The sequence below is a fragment of the Ambystoma mexicanum genome, chromosome 8 (genome assembly GCF_040938575.1).
Source record: "Ambystoma mexicanum isolate Mex_15411 chromosome 8, UKY_AmexF1_1, whole genome shotgun sequence".
NCBI classification, from domain to species: Eukaryota; Metazoa; Chordata; class Amphibia; order Caudata; family Ambystomatidae; genus Ambystoma; species Ambystoma mexicanum.
This window is the reverse complement of record NC_090929.1, coordinates 342,759,254-342,777,399: the sequence shown is the minus strand read 5'-3', so window position 1 is coordinate 342,777,399 and position 18,146 is coordinate 342,759,254. Positions and strand designations below refer to the sequence as shown.

The following is an 18,146-nucleotide window of genomic DNA, read 5'->3' as shown; positions in this document are numbered from 1 at the left end:
TTCATCTATTACTTCTAAAGATAATCATTTCCCAACATTTCACAATGATAGGACAATCACTGACATCATGGAGGGTGTTACACGCAGCTCAATATCACACTGGAATGTGGCCGCAGAATTATGGGAGTTGCTGTCTTTGTCCATGATGTGTCATTACAATGCGCAATAAACACCAGGGAATGCCCAAACTGGCATGTTAGCCTTCTGAAAAGGCATGCATTGGTCTCTGCTACTGGCTGTGAAACTCATTTAACAATTTTTTAACTGTGGATGTTCCCTGAACTCAAGGACAGGCATACGAAAGGAACAATGCTGCCAATCTCATGAGGGGGTCTGAGGCAGCCATTTCTTGTTTTGAATCTACACTAGAACAAATAGAAAGAGTTTGTCAGTCATGATTTTATGTCATGTGATAAAATAAGTTTAATTAAAATGTTCAATCTTCATTTAAAATTGATATGCGTACAAAGAATGTTTCTAAAATCCCAATAACAATTGAGAATTTAAAAAAAGTCAAACAGGAGCTATGGTCCCTAAATGGCCCCTTCTAATAAAGAGCGGACATGCAAGTGACGTTCTATGCCAGTTCATCGTGGATGCATTTTAAACAGTCTACAGATGAGGAGCAGATCAATATGTATGCATATTGAAAACATTCATCAAAATAATGCAATTTTCATAATAATGAGCTACTTTTTCACATCGATCTTAAATAAGCCATTCCCAGTTTCTGAAACTGAACTTTCAAATACAAATAAACCTGGTTATTCGGGGTGCTAGCCATCTCACCCACATCTCAAACACACAGAACAATATATGGAGCAGACACATTAGGACTGGGGTTTTGTGCAGAGATCTTCCTTTTATATAGTGCCACGTGCCTTTCTATGCTGTAATGGTACACATATGGGGAGGAAATGGAAGGTGGGGAGGGCATGGCACGAGGCAGAGCAAAGCTGCATAAAGTTAAGATGAGAGGGGGTGGGTTGGTTGCTAGTCAAAAGTGAGGAAAGGCTGCACCCGGCGGTAGGGCGGTGAAGGAGGCCAGTTTGAACAGAAGAGAGTCTTATTTCCGTTCTGTCAGCATTGTGGCGGACTGTGTGGTAGGACTACCGTCCTTCCAAGAAATCGCACCCTAGAGCTCCAGGCCAAGCCACCTGCCACCCTTTGCAGAACCCACAAGACACTGCAATTACAATTAAATCAGGTCTTATTTTTTCACCCAATTCTAAAATTAGGCATATTTTTATAAACAAGGGACCCCTGACCACATATAAAATCGTAAAGACCTAAAACGCATCGTAGAAGGGGTGGTCACATTAATTCCACTGAGCAAACTAGAACAAAAGGGTTGGGTAACGGGTGTGTAATGTTGGTGCAACATATACCATATTCGCTGAAATTATTCTATGCAGAGCTTGGGGAGTGCCAGTACGGAAAGGTCACAATTGTTTTTTTTTTCCCATGGCGTTTCCACTCTTTAGCTTCTCTTGATATTATGGTTTTCATTGCTTTGGTTTTTATGGAGCTGGAGAAAAGGACGATGGTCGCTGGTGCTCCAGGCTTCCCTCCACTCATTCCTTGAGCCACTTCAGAAGCTGAGGCACATAGTATGTTATGATGATATCAGCCCCTGCAAAAGAAGGTGCAAGCAGATTAGAATGTCACAGAAACAGCAAACACAGCTGGGATTCACACCGCAACTGTTAAGTACTCTTTTGGGTCTTCGAAAATCCAACATCTCAATAAAATTTAAAATATCATGTGTACATTTTCTTTATTTAACTTTGTGTTCCTGGTTCCCAGTTTCGTTTTGTTGCCTGGAGAGAATAATTATGCAGGCACCATTTGAAACCTCTCCAGTGCTTCTAATGGTAGCTCCAGCAATTCTCTACCACTGACAACTGTGCTTTAGAATGAAAACCATGGGCATTCACCTTGGCTAGCCTCACTCTCTGCAGAGCTCCTGGTGCTTAAACTAAAGATGTTCTGGCGAGACCTAGCGAATCCCCCCACCACCTTTCCACACCACGATACGAAACACTACATTGGGTCTAGATGACAGAGAATGCATATCCTGGCTAACCAGTTTGACAGAACAAGACCTTCCATCATCGAGACACAAATAGAGGCAAGGGAAGCCAGTGCCCATCTAGACCAGGTGCCAGAGGTGTATATCTAACACGGAGGAGCCCAAGTGCAGAAGATAGTTTGAATGAATGGCAAGTCATTGTCATGCATTGTACTTTCATCTCATGTTCAAAACCACAGATTCTATGTCTATGGGGCAGGTTGTAAATCAGTCAAGAGAATGCTGGTAAAGTTGCAGTGACTCAATGATTAATGCACATGTGGGTTGACTAATTGCTAGTGGCCAAGAGGCACAAGAACATACATGTTTTGGCAAAGCATCGCACCACAAGGCATCCAGGTTTAGCCAATACAATGTGTTTGTTGACAGTAATTATCACAGCGGTGGTGCCGGCTTGCAGCAAGAGGGACAGAGAAATGGAACTTGCTCCAGTTACAGCTTCACCATGTTCTAAACTAAAGAAGGTTTCCGTGGCCTTCTGCTCGCCAGTGCTTACGATAGAGGATCCGGAGAAGACTTCACAAGTGCCTCCTCCTCGCACTTCATCGTTACTTAATGCTATTCTTGATTATCTGTTAGTTGCAAAATTCCTAGGTTGTCTGTCTCTTATGTTTGTATTTGTATTTATTGTTTTATATAGCGCCTTAATCCAAGGCGCTTTACAGTTAACAACAAGAACACATTAAACCTGGAACAGTAGAAGCAATAACAGTATACATGAATCAAACCAGAAAATCGACATGTAGAACAATTTGCATATGAGAAAGGAAAGGAGAGGAATGGGGTGGGGTGGGGAAGAGGAAGAGAGAGTAGCGAGTAAAGTGAGTAGTAGGAGGAAGGAGAATTTAGGAGAGAAGGGGAAAGATAAAGAGAACAAAGAGAAGGGTACTAGAGGGAGGGAGAGAAGGGTGAGAGGGGGAAGAGTGTCAGGGAGGATAATGAAGGAGTGATTTCAATGAGGAGCGGAAGGAGGAATAGGTGAGGGAGGAACGGATAGAAAAAGGTAGGGAGTTCCAGGGCAAGGAGCTGAAAAGAGCGGAAATGAAAGGAGGCACAAGGGGGTGGGGGAACAGAGAATAAGAAGAGATCAGCAGAACGAAGAGAGCGAGAGGGGGTGTAGAATGAGAGAAGAGAGGACAGGTAAGGAGGAGCAAGGTCGTGAAGAGATTTAAAGACAAGACAAAGGAAGTGAAATTTAAGTTGGGAGTGGAAAGGAAGCCATCCTAAGTGAGAAAGTGAGTTGGAAATGGAGTTGTGAGGGGAGAGAAGACAGAGGGTGCAGATGGCGGAGTGGTAAAGGGATTTGAGGGGGGGGGGCAAGATGGGAAGCAGGGAGAACTAAGAAGAGAGAAGAACAATAGAAAAGGCGAGAAAAGATGAAGGAGGAGATTAAAAGTTTGGTAGTATGAAAGGTGAGAGAGGGACGGACTTTACAGATGTTAAAGAGATGGTAGCGACATGCCCGAGAGGTGAGGGAGATATGAGTAAAGGAGAGGGAAGAGTCAAAGTAAATGCCAAGACTATGATCATGGTTGGAAATAGGAAGATTAGAAGGGGGAAGTTGCCCATGGACGGAAAGCAAGTACATACATTGTTTGCTGATGCCGCGTTGGCTTATTCTGCAGTGCAGAGGTTAATTCTCAGATGTTGACACATGGCCACAGAGGCTGTGGCAGCCAGGTACTTTTCGTGGGGTGCTGGGAAACTGCGCTCTGCTCATTGTTCTTACCTGCCCTCCTAAAGCCAGTCATGGACTCCAGTACTGCAACTTTGAGGTCAAAGGCCCCTGCCTGTGCGCCGTGCCACAGCATAGCATATTCACCAGACACGTGGTATACAGCCAGAGGGTGATCTGGGTGCTGAAAATTAAGGTGGAATAAGGTCAGCAATCATTCTCCTGCCACTGTGGGGATAAATTTAACTGAACATCGCTAAGGGGAGACATTCACCTGAACATCGCTAAGGGGATACATTCAACTGAACATCGCTAAGGGACTAAATTCAACTGAACATCGCTAAGGGGCTAAATTCAACTCAACATCGCTAAGGGGATACATTCAACTGAACATCGCTAAGGGGATACATTCAACTGAACATCGCTAAGGGGCTAAATTCAACTCAACATCGCTAAGGGGCTAAATTCAACTCAACATCGCTAAGGGGCTAAATTCAACTCAACATCGCTAAGGGGCTAAATTCAACTCAACATCGCTAAGGGACTAAATTCAACTCAACCTCGCTAAGGGGCTAAATTCAACTCAACATCGCTAAGGGGATACATTCAACTCAACATTGCTAAGGGAATACATTCAACTCAACATTGCTAAGGGAATACATTCAACTGAACATTGCTAAGGGGCTAAATTCAACTCAACATCGCTAAGGGGATACATTCAGCTGAACATGACCAGCAGGACCTAGGTGATAGGGTTGGGCCCATCGATAGAGGAGGATATGGTCCGAACGCATTAACTTGGCATTAACACATTTTGAACTGTACATTGCATTGTGGGGACAGAATGGTGTAAAGACAATCAAGTCAAACTGGAAGACCACACAAGTGCTGCTCAAAGGCTCAACAAGGTGCAGTTGCAGGCAGCACATATTGAACATTGATTATAAATGTATGATTTAAAATAGTAGTTTATCTATCTTCAATGTTGGCACTACATCCACATTTAGAGAAATCCTGATATGACTTGTGCATGATCCCAATTCACCAAGCGTGCTTCACTCTCCATTACACCTGGGCAACAGAGAACGGGTACACAAGACTCCTCAGGAAAAGATATTGAATGGATTAAAAGAAACACCCAAGACAGATCACCCGTCTTCTTTCGAGAATAAAACAGGGGTAATGAACTTAAAAAAAACAAAGTCGCTCAACAAACGTTATGAATTCTAACAGTTGCCCAAAAGTGCAAGCGCCCCACTACTAAGAATAAGCAAGCCTACATGACCAATCAGGGGGGTCTACAGTCAGGCTTTGGCATTCTGACCCATCCCAGAGGAGAAATGCCCATTTTCTATAAAGGGACCCACAGGCCTACCTAACAAAATCAACTGAGCCAGGGCTCACAGGAATTGTTTTTATTTTCAGGTTACGTTATGATTGGTTCATCAGGATGCATAGATTACCCAATTTATTCCAATGGCCTAATTTATGTTAATGGTGAAGATTCATGGTCTCCAGATGGAGCACCATGCACTGGGGGAAAAGAATGACAATCGTGGAGAGGTTGAGGGGACCTTAAAAATGCAATGCATTCACCAAAAAAAGCATAGCAGCAACGTCAACTGAGTTTGCACAGTGCTGTTCAGAATCAGTGTCTGGCTCATTCACGGTTCTTCATTGGAGATGCAGGGTCTGCAGCAGAGGACCCCAGGGCACGGAGAATGGAACCAAGAAACAGGACCAAGTCAACGGACCCCAAAGAAGATCGCTTGAAGACAAAATGTGTCGCAGTAATGTCCATTTGTAAATTGCAGCGTGGCGTCCTGAAAATGCATCACAACAAATCCCACTTCTCTGCTGGCTATGTAGGGTCTATAGTGGACGACCATCGCGCTGGAAGTACGGAACAAAGAACGCAGGTGAATTCAGAGGCTTCCCCTGTCCCCAAAGATGATTCCTGAAGACAAGATACATTGCAGCTGCCTTGCGTTTGAGAATGCAGAGTGGTGATCTCAGTCAGATGAGCACTGCTCGCTGCACTGGCAGGTCAAGACACTCTAGATCTCCACATTGGAAAGGATACAGGGCCTTCTAGAAGAGTGTTTATGACAATGAGGTGCTCTGCAATCGCCACATTGGGCCTCTGGAGCAAAATGGTGCTCCTGGGAGTGGCTACAGGCACAACAAGGAGCATTAGGTATGCAATGGCCTTCATCAAGGCTGCACAACCCAATGATTCTGCTGGACCAAGGGCAGGAGTACTGCAGGTGGTTCCTTATGGTCACTAGAAGGTGGAAGTTGTTGGACTTGAGCAACAAGGAGACACAGAGACGTGCAGCCATGACATAGCGTTTCAATGAGATCAGAAAGAACCGGGATAAGTGATAAGGCTCCCAAGGAGGTAAAGACTTTAGATTGGAGTTCCAGTGAGACCTGGATGGGACTCAATAGGAAAATGTGTCCGGAGCATTGCAAACATATATACAAAGTTCCAGGGGCTCACAAAAGGAGTAAAGATGTTCTATTAAATGGTTGCCATGAGGGGTGCTGGGGTTATTGTAATACAGAAAGGAGTGAAAGAAATTGTCATACAACACCAGTAATGGGAAAAATATAATGCATGGTGGGGGAAGACTGGTTTACTGTGCAAGCAGGAGACTAGCAATGGCACCAGCCTTACAAGGTTGGACTGGTGTATGACGCAGAGGTACAATTTTACAGAAAGATCAGTTGGGCACTCGGGTGGCAGTGCAAGAGATGGACAGTCGTGCACAGCTGGGAATCAGCCTTAGAGAGATGAATGAATATACTTTTATACCACAGCTCTGAAATCTAAATCACCTCCAGGTCGTTTCTGCTCTGAAATAGTATATGCATGCCAAATTCAGAAATGGTGGATTATGGGTTTTCATGAAGGAGAGTTGGCTAGTCTCAGCACTGGTGCTTACAGGGGCCCTATCCAGGGGCCTTGGAGAGTGACGCAAGCTAGAACTTTCAGTATGCAGCTCGGTATGGGGTAGGGTTTGCCGCTTTACGGTCATGTGTGGGATGGTGGCAATTTGTGAAGGTGTGCAGGTATGTCATGTTGGCTGTCACTTTGTATGGGTGAGCTGGTAGGGCCCAAAGACTCATCCATGATAATCTACAGCTGTGTCAATATGAATCTACGTTTATACTGAAAAGCAAGTGTTTAGGCCGGTTGCAAGTGATTGGTGGCTGTAGGTGCAGTGCTGGTTGATGAAGCATGTGAGAGTGACAGTGTGAGAGACATTGGGTGAGGGAGTGTGGCGGCAAGAGACTGTGGGGGGTCTTTGTGAAAGTTGGGGTAGACAGTTCAATAATGGGGTCAATATGTGTTTCACACTGGGATAGGTTTGTTGGAGATGGGGAGTGGAGACAGTGGCAAGGTGTTGCGGGTAGGTGCAAGTGAGGCATGGGTGAGTTTCTGGCCATAAGCAGATCTGCAGCACTGAGTGACTATTTGGGGGTGGGAAGGTATGCAGCTGGCGGTCAAGTCAAAATTTTGTAGACAAGTTTATGGCAAATAGCTCCAAGTGATTAAGAGGCACCGCTGTAGGAACAGCAAGCAAAGAGGTTCCTCTCTTCCCAGAAAAGGCACGCAGGAAGCACAATGTGTCCCTGTTATTAACATTCACACTTACTCGGTCCTTCACCTCCCTGACCAAATCCAGATACGGCATTCCCGGCTTCACCATCAGCATATCGGCACCCTCCCGAACATCACGGTCCTTAAATAAAAATAAAAAAACATAACAAATGTTACACGGGCAAGAAATCTGCAGCAATTGTTGGTGTACAGAGATTAATTAATTCAAGATGACTTTGATGTACTTGCAATGCAGAACAAGGTAATTATTATTATGTTATTTATTGACCTTGGATCTAGCTTCGGGAAGCAATGGCACGCTTTACAATGCTAGTGGGGAGAAACACAGTGAGGGAAGAAGAGAAAAACGGGGTTGGGAGCTAACAGAGGGAGGGCAGGCAATTTGCAGCAAGCGATCTACAAGCAACTAGGGGAGGAAATGGTAATGAGCAGATCACAGAGTCTCAGGTAGGGTGGGGAGTGGAGGGTGTGTGGAGCTAGGTGTTAGGAAAGAGACATTCCTTGAAGAGGAAGCTCCCGAGCTCTTTCCTGAACTGTAGAAGCGATGGGGCAAGTCTGATGTAGACGGGGAGGAGGTTCTACAGTCTTGAGGTGTAGACATAGATAGCTTGTCTTCTGGTTCTTTCCTTCCCGCACCAGGTCATCTTAAGCCTGCCAGGTCTTACCACTAGTGGCACTACCATGGCAGACAGTGGAGAGCCTGCAATGCCCCCCAACCCTCCCGCCCCAGACACTCCATATCTCATTTGACCCTTTGAATCATAAGAAGATGACAAACATAGCAACTGATCTTGTACAAAGTGTACATATTTGGTTTCTGTCTTTCTATTTCTCCATCTTTCCCTCTCATTCCTGAGGATATCTAGTCGAGAGTCTAGAAAAATGTACCATGAGCTGACAATATTCATATCATTTCTAAAACTGAATTGCAAACCAGAACATTAAGCAAACGGTTTATTGCTCGGATTCCGCACATGAGTGGGTCTGGGGAGAAACAACCTGGCTATATATTCATCTGGTTAAGTTAAGGAGTGCCTCCGATGATAATCCATGGGATAATTCCCATCCCCCATAAAGCACTCCCTTCTTAAGAAACCCTCTGCCGACCCCACATGCCCGGCTAATTATCACCCAATCTCCATCACTCCTTTCCTGGGTAAGCTCCTGGAGAAACAGGCCATCTCCCAGCTTAATCTCCATACTGAATCTGTTGGTTGTCTTCATGGCCATCAGTCTAATATCAGAGCTGCCAGAAGCACGGAAACTGCTCTCCTGAACATCCGTGAAGATCTGCTCTCCAACCTCGACTCTAACACCCCTTGTGTCCTCATCCTGCTTGATTTCTCATCTGCCTTTGACACGGTCAACCATGCCATCCTGCTCAACTGTCTCCGTGATAACCTGGGCATAACTGGTTAGGCTCTGGCGTGGATGACTTCTTTCCTCTCTGACCGACCCTCCCAGGTCCAACTTGGGTCCTTCCTCTCCACTACCTTTTGCTCTACCTGTGGTGTCCCCCAGGGGTCTAACCTCTCTCCGTGGCTGTTCAACCAATACCTGGCACTCCTTGCCCACTGCATCGCTGCTCTCTGCCCCAACTTTCAATTCTATGCAGATGACACCCAGCTCATTTTCTGGATACCCTCTGCCTCCTCCTCTCCTTCCCTCATCTCTGTCTGTCTGCTATCCAGGAGTGGTGTGCCGCCAATGACCTCTGCCTTAATGCCACTAAGACTAAGATTCTCCTCATCGCCACACCCGCTCCCTCCTTTCCTCTCTTGGTCCTCTTCCCGTTCCATCCTGTGAAGTCAGAAACCTCGGGGTCATCTTCGACTCCACACTCTCCTTCTCTCCTCACATCTCTGATGTCTCAAAGAAGTCACACTACCAGCTGCTCCTCCTCAGAGGTATTCTGCTTTTCCTCTCCTTCCCCCAGAAGCTCACTGTCCCCAGAGATCTGGTTCTCTCTAGGCTGGACTATTGCAACAGCCTTTTTCTAAATTCTGTCTGCTTCTACTCTCCGCCCTCTGAAACTCATCCAGAACAGGACTGCAAGACTTGTTCTTGGCCTCAAGCCCAGGGATCGTATCTCTCCAGGACTGAAAACTCTGCACTGGCTCCCAGTGGCTGAGAGGATTAAGTTCAAAACCCTCTGCATCGTCCACAAGGCCTTCTGGGGTCTGGGGCTTCAATACCTTCAACTCGCTCTTCCTAAATATCTTCCTTCTCAAGCTCTTCACTCATCTGCCTCCAACTCCCTCGGGGTCATTTGCTTCTCCAATCAACGAGTTGGTGGTAGATCTCTCTCCTCAGCTGGTGCCTCCCTCTGGAACAGCCTCCCTGCCTCCCTTAAACTTGAGAACCATCTCCGGTTCCAGAAATACCTCAAAACCTTTCCCTTTGCCTCTGCTTTCTCTCTTCCTCTCCTCTGCTGACCTCCTGGAGGATACTGGCACTGCACTGGCTACCTGGACACCCTCTGATCCCAGGCCCAGGTCCCTCTCCCACCAGCGTCACACACCTGCACTGCCCCCCTGGCAATCCCCGTACTTGGAGACTGTCCTGTATCCCTACAGTCCCCCACCAGACCTCGATAGCTTATGTCCGCACTTACTCATGCACTTGCCACATGCTGGCCGCCATTTTACTTATTGCTATTATCTATTCCCATGTACTGCACTTTCCTTCCTCCCTTCCCACGCACTTGCGCGATCTAAATTACACCTGGCCTAGTAGGATCGTTGTATGTCCCCTTCCTTTCTCCTCCCTTGCCTAATCGCGCCTTGAAACACTTGTGTATAGGCGCGTTATAAATGCCACATCATATCATATCCATGGTTTACTAATCTGTACAAAAGGGGAATGTGGGGTATTAAGCCCCAGGGTACAAGTGAACTACATCAGGCTAAGTTAGGCCCTAAGGTGCAGAAATATGGAAAACTAACTGGGCACCATGCTCACCCGACAGGGTCAAAAGTTACATGCATTTTTCAAACAGATGACTGATGCACTGGAGTACGGCTTTGCCAAAGAGACAATTAACTGTTAGGGGAGAACTCTGTGCATTCTGCAGCATTGATTAAACTAGCACAATATCAAAATGAAAACTCCATGTGCCAGAGGTAATTCAAAGGCACACATTAATGAAGGATTTCACACTGTTAGAAAATGGAAAACAATTTATATTAAGCAGCAAGAATGAAGATGCAGCGAAATGTGTTGTATTTAATGCAAGATCTGAAGACAGGCCTAATGTAACAGTATCCATTTTAAAAAGCATAATTTCTGTTCCTGAGAAGCCAACTTTAAAAGCGGTGCCTGGACACAAAAGGACCCCCCACCCATGAAATCACAAAGTTCAAGCACCGTTTACCTCCCCCCTACACTTACCAGAACCATATGGTCAAACCCCTTTGAAGTCAGGAAGGTGGCTCAAATTGGGCCTGGGACAGATGCTTACTGCGGTGGACTGGTGTCCACTGAGTAAACAAAAGTGCAACCCATGGATCTGAACTTTCTAAAATACCCAACATAGAATTCAGTTTTGTGCTGGGGTCTAGGATCTGAAACCCATTTGACATGCAAAAGCAGATAATGTGACCCCAAAGGCCGGAGTTGTAGTCCCTCTGCCCAAAGAGATAAGTACACCTGTTTTGGTCATTGGCCATGGAAGAATGTAAAGAGGTTTTATTGCAGACTATGTCAATAGAGGAGAAATCCAGGATGTGTCACAGGGCTTGGGAACAGAAATGTGCAGTTTTATTGATGTATATACTTAAGAGGATACCATAGGTATCTATGGAAAATTCTATTTTGTCCATAAACTGGGGAACCATAAAAGATACAGAGATGGTTCATTTTTTCACGAAAAGCCCATAAAGAACAGCAACATCTGTTGATAGGACTTGTCGTGATCTCTAAGGCAAATGAGGGTGAGCCGGCTAAAAACCACCAAAAACAGTAGACCGAAGACAGAAAAACCTTTCTCCCAAGAGTGCTGCCTGCAGGGTAGAAGTGATACCTGGCAGGCCAGGGGCTTGAGCGAAAAGTCAGGAGCAGTAACAGAGCTAGGGGGAAGGAAAACAATACCACAATATAAGTAACAAACCTCTGGTCCAAACACTCCGCAACACCCCAACTACGCCCCACTCTTACCTGCTGAGTCAGGTGAAAATGTGAAGAACCTACGTGACTTGTGAGAAGTAGTTGCAGAAAAGAAGAACCAGGTCCAAAGATAGTCTTAATCCACGTGAAAAAGTTCCAACAACCTAACCCAAACGGCACGAGGGCGCGTCTAAGAAGTTCCAACACATCCAAGTAGAGAAGGAGCCAAGAAATCCAGGTGAGCTGCTGGTGAGTGACCCAGGAGGAGAGAACAGCAGAGCGTCCAGGGGTCACATGGGCGTCATGGTGCAGCAGGTGAGTAACCGGAGTGGAATGCAGCAGAACGTCCAGCAGTTACAAGAAGGTGATTGTGCAGCGGGTATTTGGCTGAAGTAGAATGCAGCAGAGCGTCATGCGGTCGCGAGAAGGAGGAAGGAAATAGCAGGTAAGCACACTGCAGGTAGCGTAGGAGGGGACCAAACTGCAGTGGAAAAAACAGCGGTCACTATACAGGTTCCGAGGCGTAAATTAGGAGCGCGAGGAGAAAACAGGACAGTGCACAAAGTGGAATGGTTGGCAGAAAGTTAGTGCACAGACGTGATGTTGAGCCAGCAATAATAATTCCCAATGCAACAAACAAATCCAAGGGCAGAAAGAAGAGCGGCGTTGGGAGGAAGTCCAGGATTTCGATAGCCGAGGAAACCAGCATTTAGGGGAAAGGGGAACCAGGCGTCAGAGACCGGACAGGGGACAGACAAAAAGAATCAGGATACCAGGAAGCCATAGATACGGATGCGACTTAACGTGAAACAGCAACACAGTTAAGGAGCATCTGAGGAACGTTTCTCACCGCTACTAGTAGTGTTCCCATCAGGAAGCTGGGAGGTATGTCGCTTCCGCATTACGTGACCGTGTTTAGACCGGGAATGCTGGGCGATGTAGTTTCTTTTTAGCTTTTAGCTGTAACAAGCACCACGGCAACCTCCAGTTGTTCTTGATCCCACGGCTATTCAGGGGAATCGAACACCGGGGCATGACAGTACCCCTCCGCAAAGGACTACTACCCCGGGCACCACGCAAGCGTTCCAACCAAAATGAGCGCAAGACACGTGGGGTGTGAATGTTAGAGGCGGGTTCCCAAGGCCTATCCTCCAGGCCATAGCCCTTCCAATCCACTACGTATTGGCGAATACCAGAGCAAATACGAGTATCCAGAATAGCGTGGACCTCATATTCCTCCTCACCCTGCACCAATATCGGAGCAGGGGAAATAGAGAACCGACTGCCTGGCACACAAGGGCAGAGGAGAGAAACATGGAACACCGGGGTGCACCCGCCAACGCGCCGGGATATCCAGACGGACAGCTACCGGCTTGAGACAGTGCAACACTTTATATGGGCCAACCTAACAGGGTAGCAACTTGCATTTTCCATGGATGGATAGATGTTTCGTTGACAGCCACACCAGATCACCAGGATGGTAAACGGGTGCAGGAACACGCTGTTTATCCGCCTGCCTCGTAGCCCATTCCTGAGCAAGGCGCAGATGGGTAGCAACTGTCGACCCGACGTTCACCAAAGAATCCCGTATGGATTTCGCCGCTGGTACATGTTTCAGAGAGGGCATAGTGAGAGGGAGGATCCTGGGATTCTGCCCATACAAGGCATAGAAAGGAGAACAACCCACTGAGGAGTGTCTGAAGTTATTATACGCAAGCTCAGCGCCCCCCCATAACCGACAGCCAATCCGATTGATGTTGCAAACAGAGACAACGTAGGTATTGTTCCATAATGGCATTGGTGCGTTCGGTTTGTCAGTCGGTCTGTGGGTGGTAGGCTGAGGAGAGGCGTGCATAATTGCCCAAAGAAGTAGTTAAAGCACGCCAACAACGAGACGTGAATTGAGGCCCTCGGTCTGATATCATCACCGTTCAGAGCCCAAAATACCGAACCACATGATCTAAAAATAAAGCCGCTACCTGAGTGGCCGTGGGAATACCCTGACATAGTATAAAACGTGCAATTTTGGTAAAAACATCCACCACCACTAATATGGTAGACTTGTTCTTTACAATAGGCAATTCAACCACAAAGTCCAGAGTCACAGTGTGCCAAGGGCAAGGTGGTAAGGGCATTTGCATCAACAACCCCACTGGTTTTCCCGTCAATCTCTTGCACTGTGTGCAGATGGCGCACCGAGAGACATAATGGTTCACATCTTCTTTCATCCCAGGTTAGGAACACCAACGTCCTAACAGGTCGTAAGTCTTGGCTTGGCCTGGTTGTGCGCCCAATCGTGAATCATGAGACCATTCTAAGGCGAGTTTTCTTGGGGAGATACAATAACCCCTTGATGTTGGGGAGTCCTGCCACCAATTTAATGCCCAGGCCATCTAGAAGAGAAGGGTGATCTATGGCCCATTGCTTTAGTTGGCTTAGGAGAGAAGAAGAGACCGAACAGACACAGACCACCGACCCAGTGGGTAATATAGAAGGCTGTGGTTTGGGTGTATCTATGTCCATGCCAATGCAGGACAAGGCATCAGCTTTACCATGTAATGGACCGGGTCGGTAAGTGACTGTAAAATCAAACAAGGAGAAAAACAAATGCCATCGTACTTGGCGGGCGTTGGTACACTTAGCTTGAGATAAAGCCTGAAGGTTACGATGATCAGTGTACACAATAACAGGATGGCGGGCGCCCAAAAGATGATGTCTCCATTCCTTGAATGCGGCTTCGATAGCAAGTAATTCTCTTTCCATGATCGTATAATTGCGTTCAGCAGGAGACAGAGCCCTGGAATAATATGCCATAGGATGTAACCGTCGTGTGGAGGGACAAACCTGTGAGAGGATAGCCCCCACAGTGATGGCAGATGCATCCGCTTCCACCGTAAAAGGAAGAGACGGATTAGGATGTTGCAAGACAGGGGCAGAGGTGAATGCTTCCTAGAGCGTCTGAAAAGCCGACTGCATTTGCTGATCCCAACAAAACGGGACGGACGGACTCGTAAGACGAGTGAGGGGAGCCGCTATTTCTGAAAAGGAAGCGATGAACCGGCTGTAAAAGTTGGAGAAGCCCAGGAATGATTGAAGGGCTTTCACGTTAGACGGGACGGGCCAATCTAATACAGCTTGTACTTTAGAGGACAACATGTGTACCCCTTTGTCTGATATTCGAAACCCTAAGAATTCCACCGAAGAGGTATGAAAGACATTTCTCCAATTTGGCGAACAATTAATGTTCCCGAAGACGTTGCAAGACAGAACTGACATGTTCCACATGATGTGGTAATGTGTAAGAGAAAATCAAAATATCGTCTAGGTAGACCACCATGTAACAGTCCAACATGTCACGAAATATGTCGTTGACAAAGTGCTGGAATGTAGCAGGGGCGTTGCACAAGCCGAAGGGCATGACGAGATATTCGTAAAGACCAAACTTGGTTTTGAAAGCAGTCTTCCATTCATCGCCCTGCCGCATACGTACAAGATTGTACGCACCCCTTAAATATAGCTTAGTGAACACTGTAGAAGAGGACAGTTTATCCAACAATTCGGAAATAAGCGATAACGGGTACTGGTCCTTGACAGTGATTTTGTTGAGGGCGCGGTAACCCACACAGGGACGAAGATCGCCCTCCTTCTTGGGCACAAAGAATATTGGGGAGGCCGCAGGGGCCTGGGAATGTCCGATATGACCCAACCTCAGGCCTTTGTCTATGTACTCCCGCAGATCTTCCTCATTTTGAGTCAGGGAGTATATACGACCATGGGGAATTACCACCCCGAGTACCAGGTCTATAGGGCAATCATAACTCTGATGTGGCAGAAGTTGTTCTGAGAGGCCTTTGTCAAAAACGTCTTTGCATTCCGAATACACAGAGGGCAGCTCCAGAGCAGGGTTATGCAATGTGGCGCTTGTGGAAGAAACATTAGCCACCATAGCTAGGCAGGGTGAGCGCACTGCCATCGGATGATGTTGCAAACATTGTTTGGCACAAAAGTCAGATGTGAACTGCACCGTTTGTTGAACCCAGTCAATGACGGGGTTATGCCTTTTTACTCGCGAGAGAGCAAGTAACACCCCAAACTGAGGGGTGGAAATTAGATCAAAAAAACACATTCAGAGTGCCCCTCAGAAGTGGACATATGAATAGGGCCCGTATGTTCGGTGATATGCCCCGACACCAGGCACAAACCGTCCACAGCTTGTACCTCTTCGGGCCTGGATTTCGGATATGTAGGCAACCCATGTTGTTTGGCCAGGTGAACGTCCATGAAATAGCCACTGGCACCGGAGTCTACCATGACCAGACAAGAAAAGGAGACATTGGATGAAGCCTCAAAAAAACACATAAAAAGGTAAATATGGGATGAAGGGGAAGAACCACCCGAACCGTCTGTGGACAGACTCATCTTTCCGGTTCGGTTCAAGGACAAGTATTGGCGATTCCCACTGTCTTTACTGTTTTTTTTGGGCACACGGATGTAATGGCCAGCCTGGCCACAATAGAAGCACAAATTGTTTCCCGTCCGTCTCCGTCTCTCTCTCTCTCTCTCTCTCTCTCTCTCTCTCTCTCTCTCTCTCTCTCTCTCTCTCTCTTCTCTCTCTTTCTTTCTTTCTCTCTCTGATTTAGTTAGGGGGCCTCTGGTTGCACCAATTTGCATGGGTTCTACATCCCTAACAAAGTCGGAGCAGAAGGAGCCAATTTAGTGGGGCGCAAGTCGGGAACTCGGCCTTCTCCCAGTCTTTGTCGAAGCCGAGCATCCACCTGTAAGACCAGGTCCACCAATTCAGAAAACACTGAAGGAATAGAAGGTACAAAGGCTAATGCATCTTTTAATTCCTCTGATAACCCTTTGTAGAACTCTGCAGCCTTTTTTTGTTCTGGCCATGTTTCCGTGGCCAGCAGATTAAAGCAGGTGAGATACGGTAACAGTTCCTGTTTGCCTTGGGTAAGAGCAAGGAACCCCAAGTTGGATGCTTGGGCCTTATACCGGGCACCAAAGACGGCATTCATGGCCTGTATCAGGGCATCGAAATCGTATAAGGCTGGGTCGTCAGCCTCCAAGACTGGGTTGCCCCAGGCTGCGGCCGTGCCACCTAAATGAGATAAGACAAAAGCCGCCTTAGTAGTAGCATCAGGAAAGACCAAAGGCCGACAGAGGAAATGTAGTCCAGGATTTCGATAGCTGAGGAAACTAGCACTTAGGGGAAAGGGGAACCCGGCATCAGAGACCGGACAGGGAACAGACAAAAAGCAGTCCTTTTAAATTAACCAAGAATCAGGATACCAGGAAGTCGTAGATACGGATGAGACTTAACGTGAAACAGCAACACAGTTAAGGAGCATCTGAGGAACGTTTCTCACTGCTACTAGTAGTGTTCCCATCAGGAAGCCCGGAGGCACGTCGCTTCTGCATCACGTGACCGTGCTTAGACAGGGAATGATGGGCGATGTCGTTTTTTTGAGCTTTTAGCTGTAACAAGCGCCACGCCAATCTCCAGTTGTTCTTGATCCCACAGCTATACAGGGGAATCGAACACCGGGGCATGACAGGACTCCCCTCAAAATTCGACCATGGGAACCAAAGTTATATGGTAAAATATGTCTGCAGCTTCCTAGAATAAATTACAGATAAGAGAGCCAGGTGTCTGGCAGTTTATGTAATCAAACACCTGTCTGTAAGATATCAGGATTCTAATTGTAATCGTTTTTGTGGAAATCACATAAATCTGTCATTGGCACAGGCAACCACCTTCCCGACACCAGACACAGTTCATTGCGATTCGAAATATATGGGTTGTGACCCTTATTTGAAAATTTGAGAAAAGTGCCATGTTGAAGTTTTTTAACTTCATATTCAAGTTGCTCAGAAATGCAATCTCAGATGGGTAGAGTAAGAACTCCCAGAAATGGGACACAGAGACCCAATGACCAATCACTGGGAAGAGGTGTGTCTTGTTTAGGGGGATGAACAATAGATATCCATTCAGAATTATTAGCCAATGAGCCGGTTCAACCCAATTTAGATATTTTGGGTGGTGGCAAGGAGGTTTTACAACTGTGCGCACAGTGGAAAAATGGGATCAGACATGGACATGGGCAGAGAGCGAAGAGGAGAAAGGTGGAACTAAACTCTGGAGAGACAAATAGACAGAAGGGTTGAGTCTGGAGTGTCATCCATGACGGAGAACAGGAGAGGCAGTCCGGCCAGGGCCCTATGCATCCCATTAGATGGCCCAGGATGGCTTCCCAATGCTCCTGTGCAGAACCTAGAGAGCTTCAAAGTAAGTGCATTATTCCAGCAGAACAAATCATTGGTGGGGATCTATTTGAATTAATATCTTCCCCCTATATGGACATCAATGGGGTGGGCATCCAGAGGCAGATCTCCAGCATTTCCTGATTAATAAATAATTTACTTAATTCCCACATCTTGGGACGATTCACATGATCTTGTCACTACTCCATAGATAGGAGCCCTTTCCTTTTAGGCTAAGGAGGTGAGCCGGCTATGCAAACTTGGCCCTAGGGGTGGCAGTTAACGGGACCTCATAGGGAGAGACAACCCTCTTAGGGACAAGGACTCCCATTCCGTGAAATAACTCTCTGCCCCACTTTCGCATGAACCCCTCAGAC

The 18,146-nt window shown here is 46.7% G+C and overlaps 1 protein-coding gene across 1 annotated transcript in view; it reads right to left on the bottom strand.

The window, feature by feature from the left end:
• Positions 1–398: 398 nt before the first annotated feature.
• ALAD (aminolevulinate dehydratase) overlaps positions 399–18,146 on the bottom strand; it is a 190,025-nt gene continuing 172,277 nt past the window's right edge. The window contains exons 10-12 of the mRNA XM_069609792.1: positions 7,430–7,516; positions 3,822–3,951; positions 399–1,633 (exon numbers count right to left, since the gene is read on the bottom strand). Coding sequence (XP_069465893.1) covers positions 1,575–1,633; positions 3,822–3,951; positions 7,430–7,516 — 276 coding nt within the window. The 3' untranslated portion in view covers positions 399–1,574. The remainder of the gene's footprint in view (positions 1,634–3,821; positions 3,952–7,429; positions 7,517–18,146) is intronic.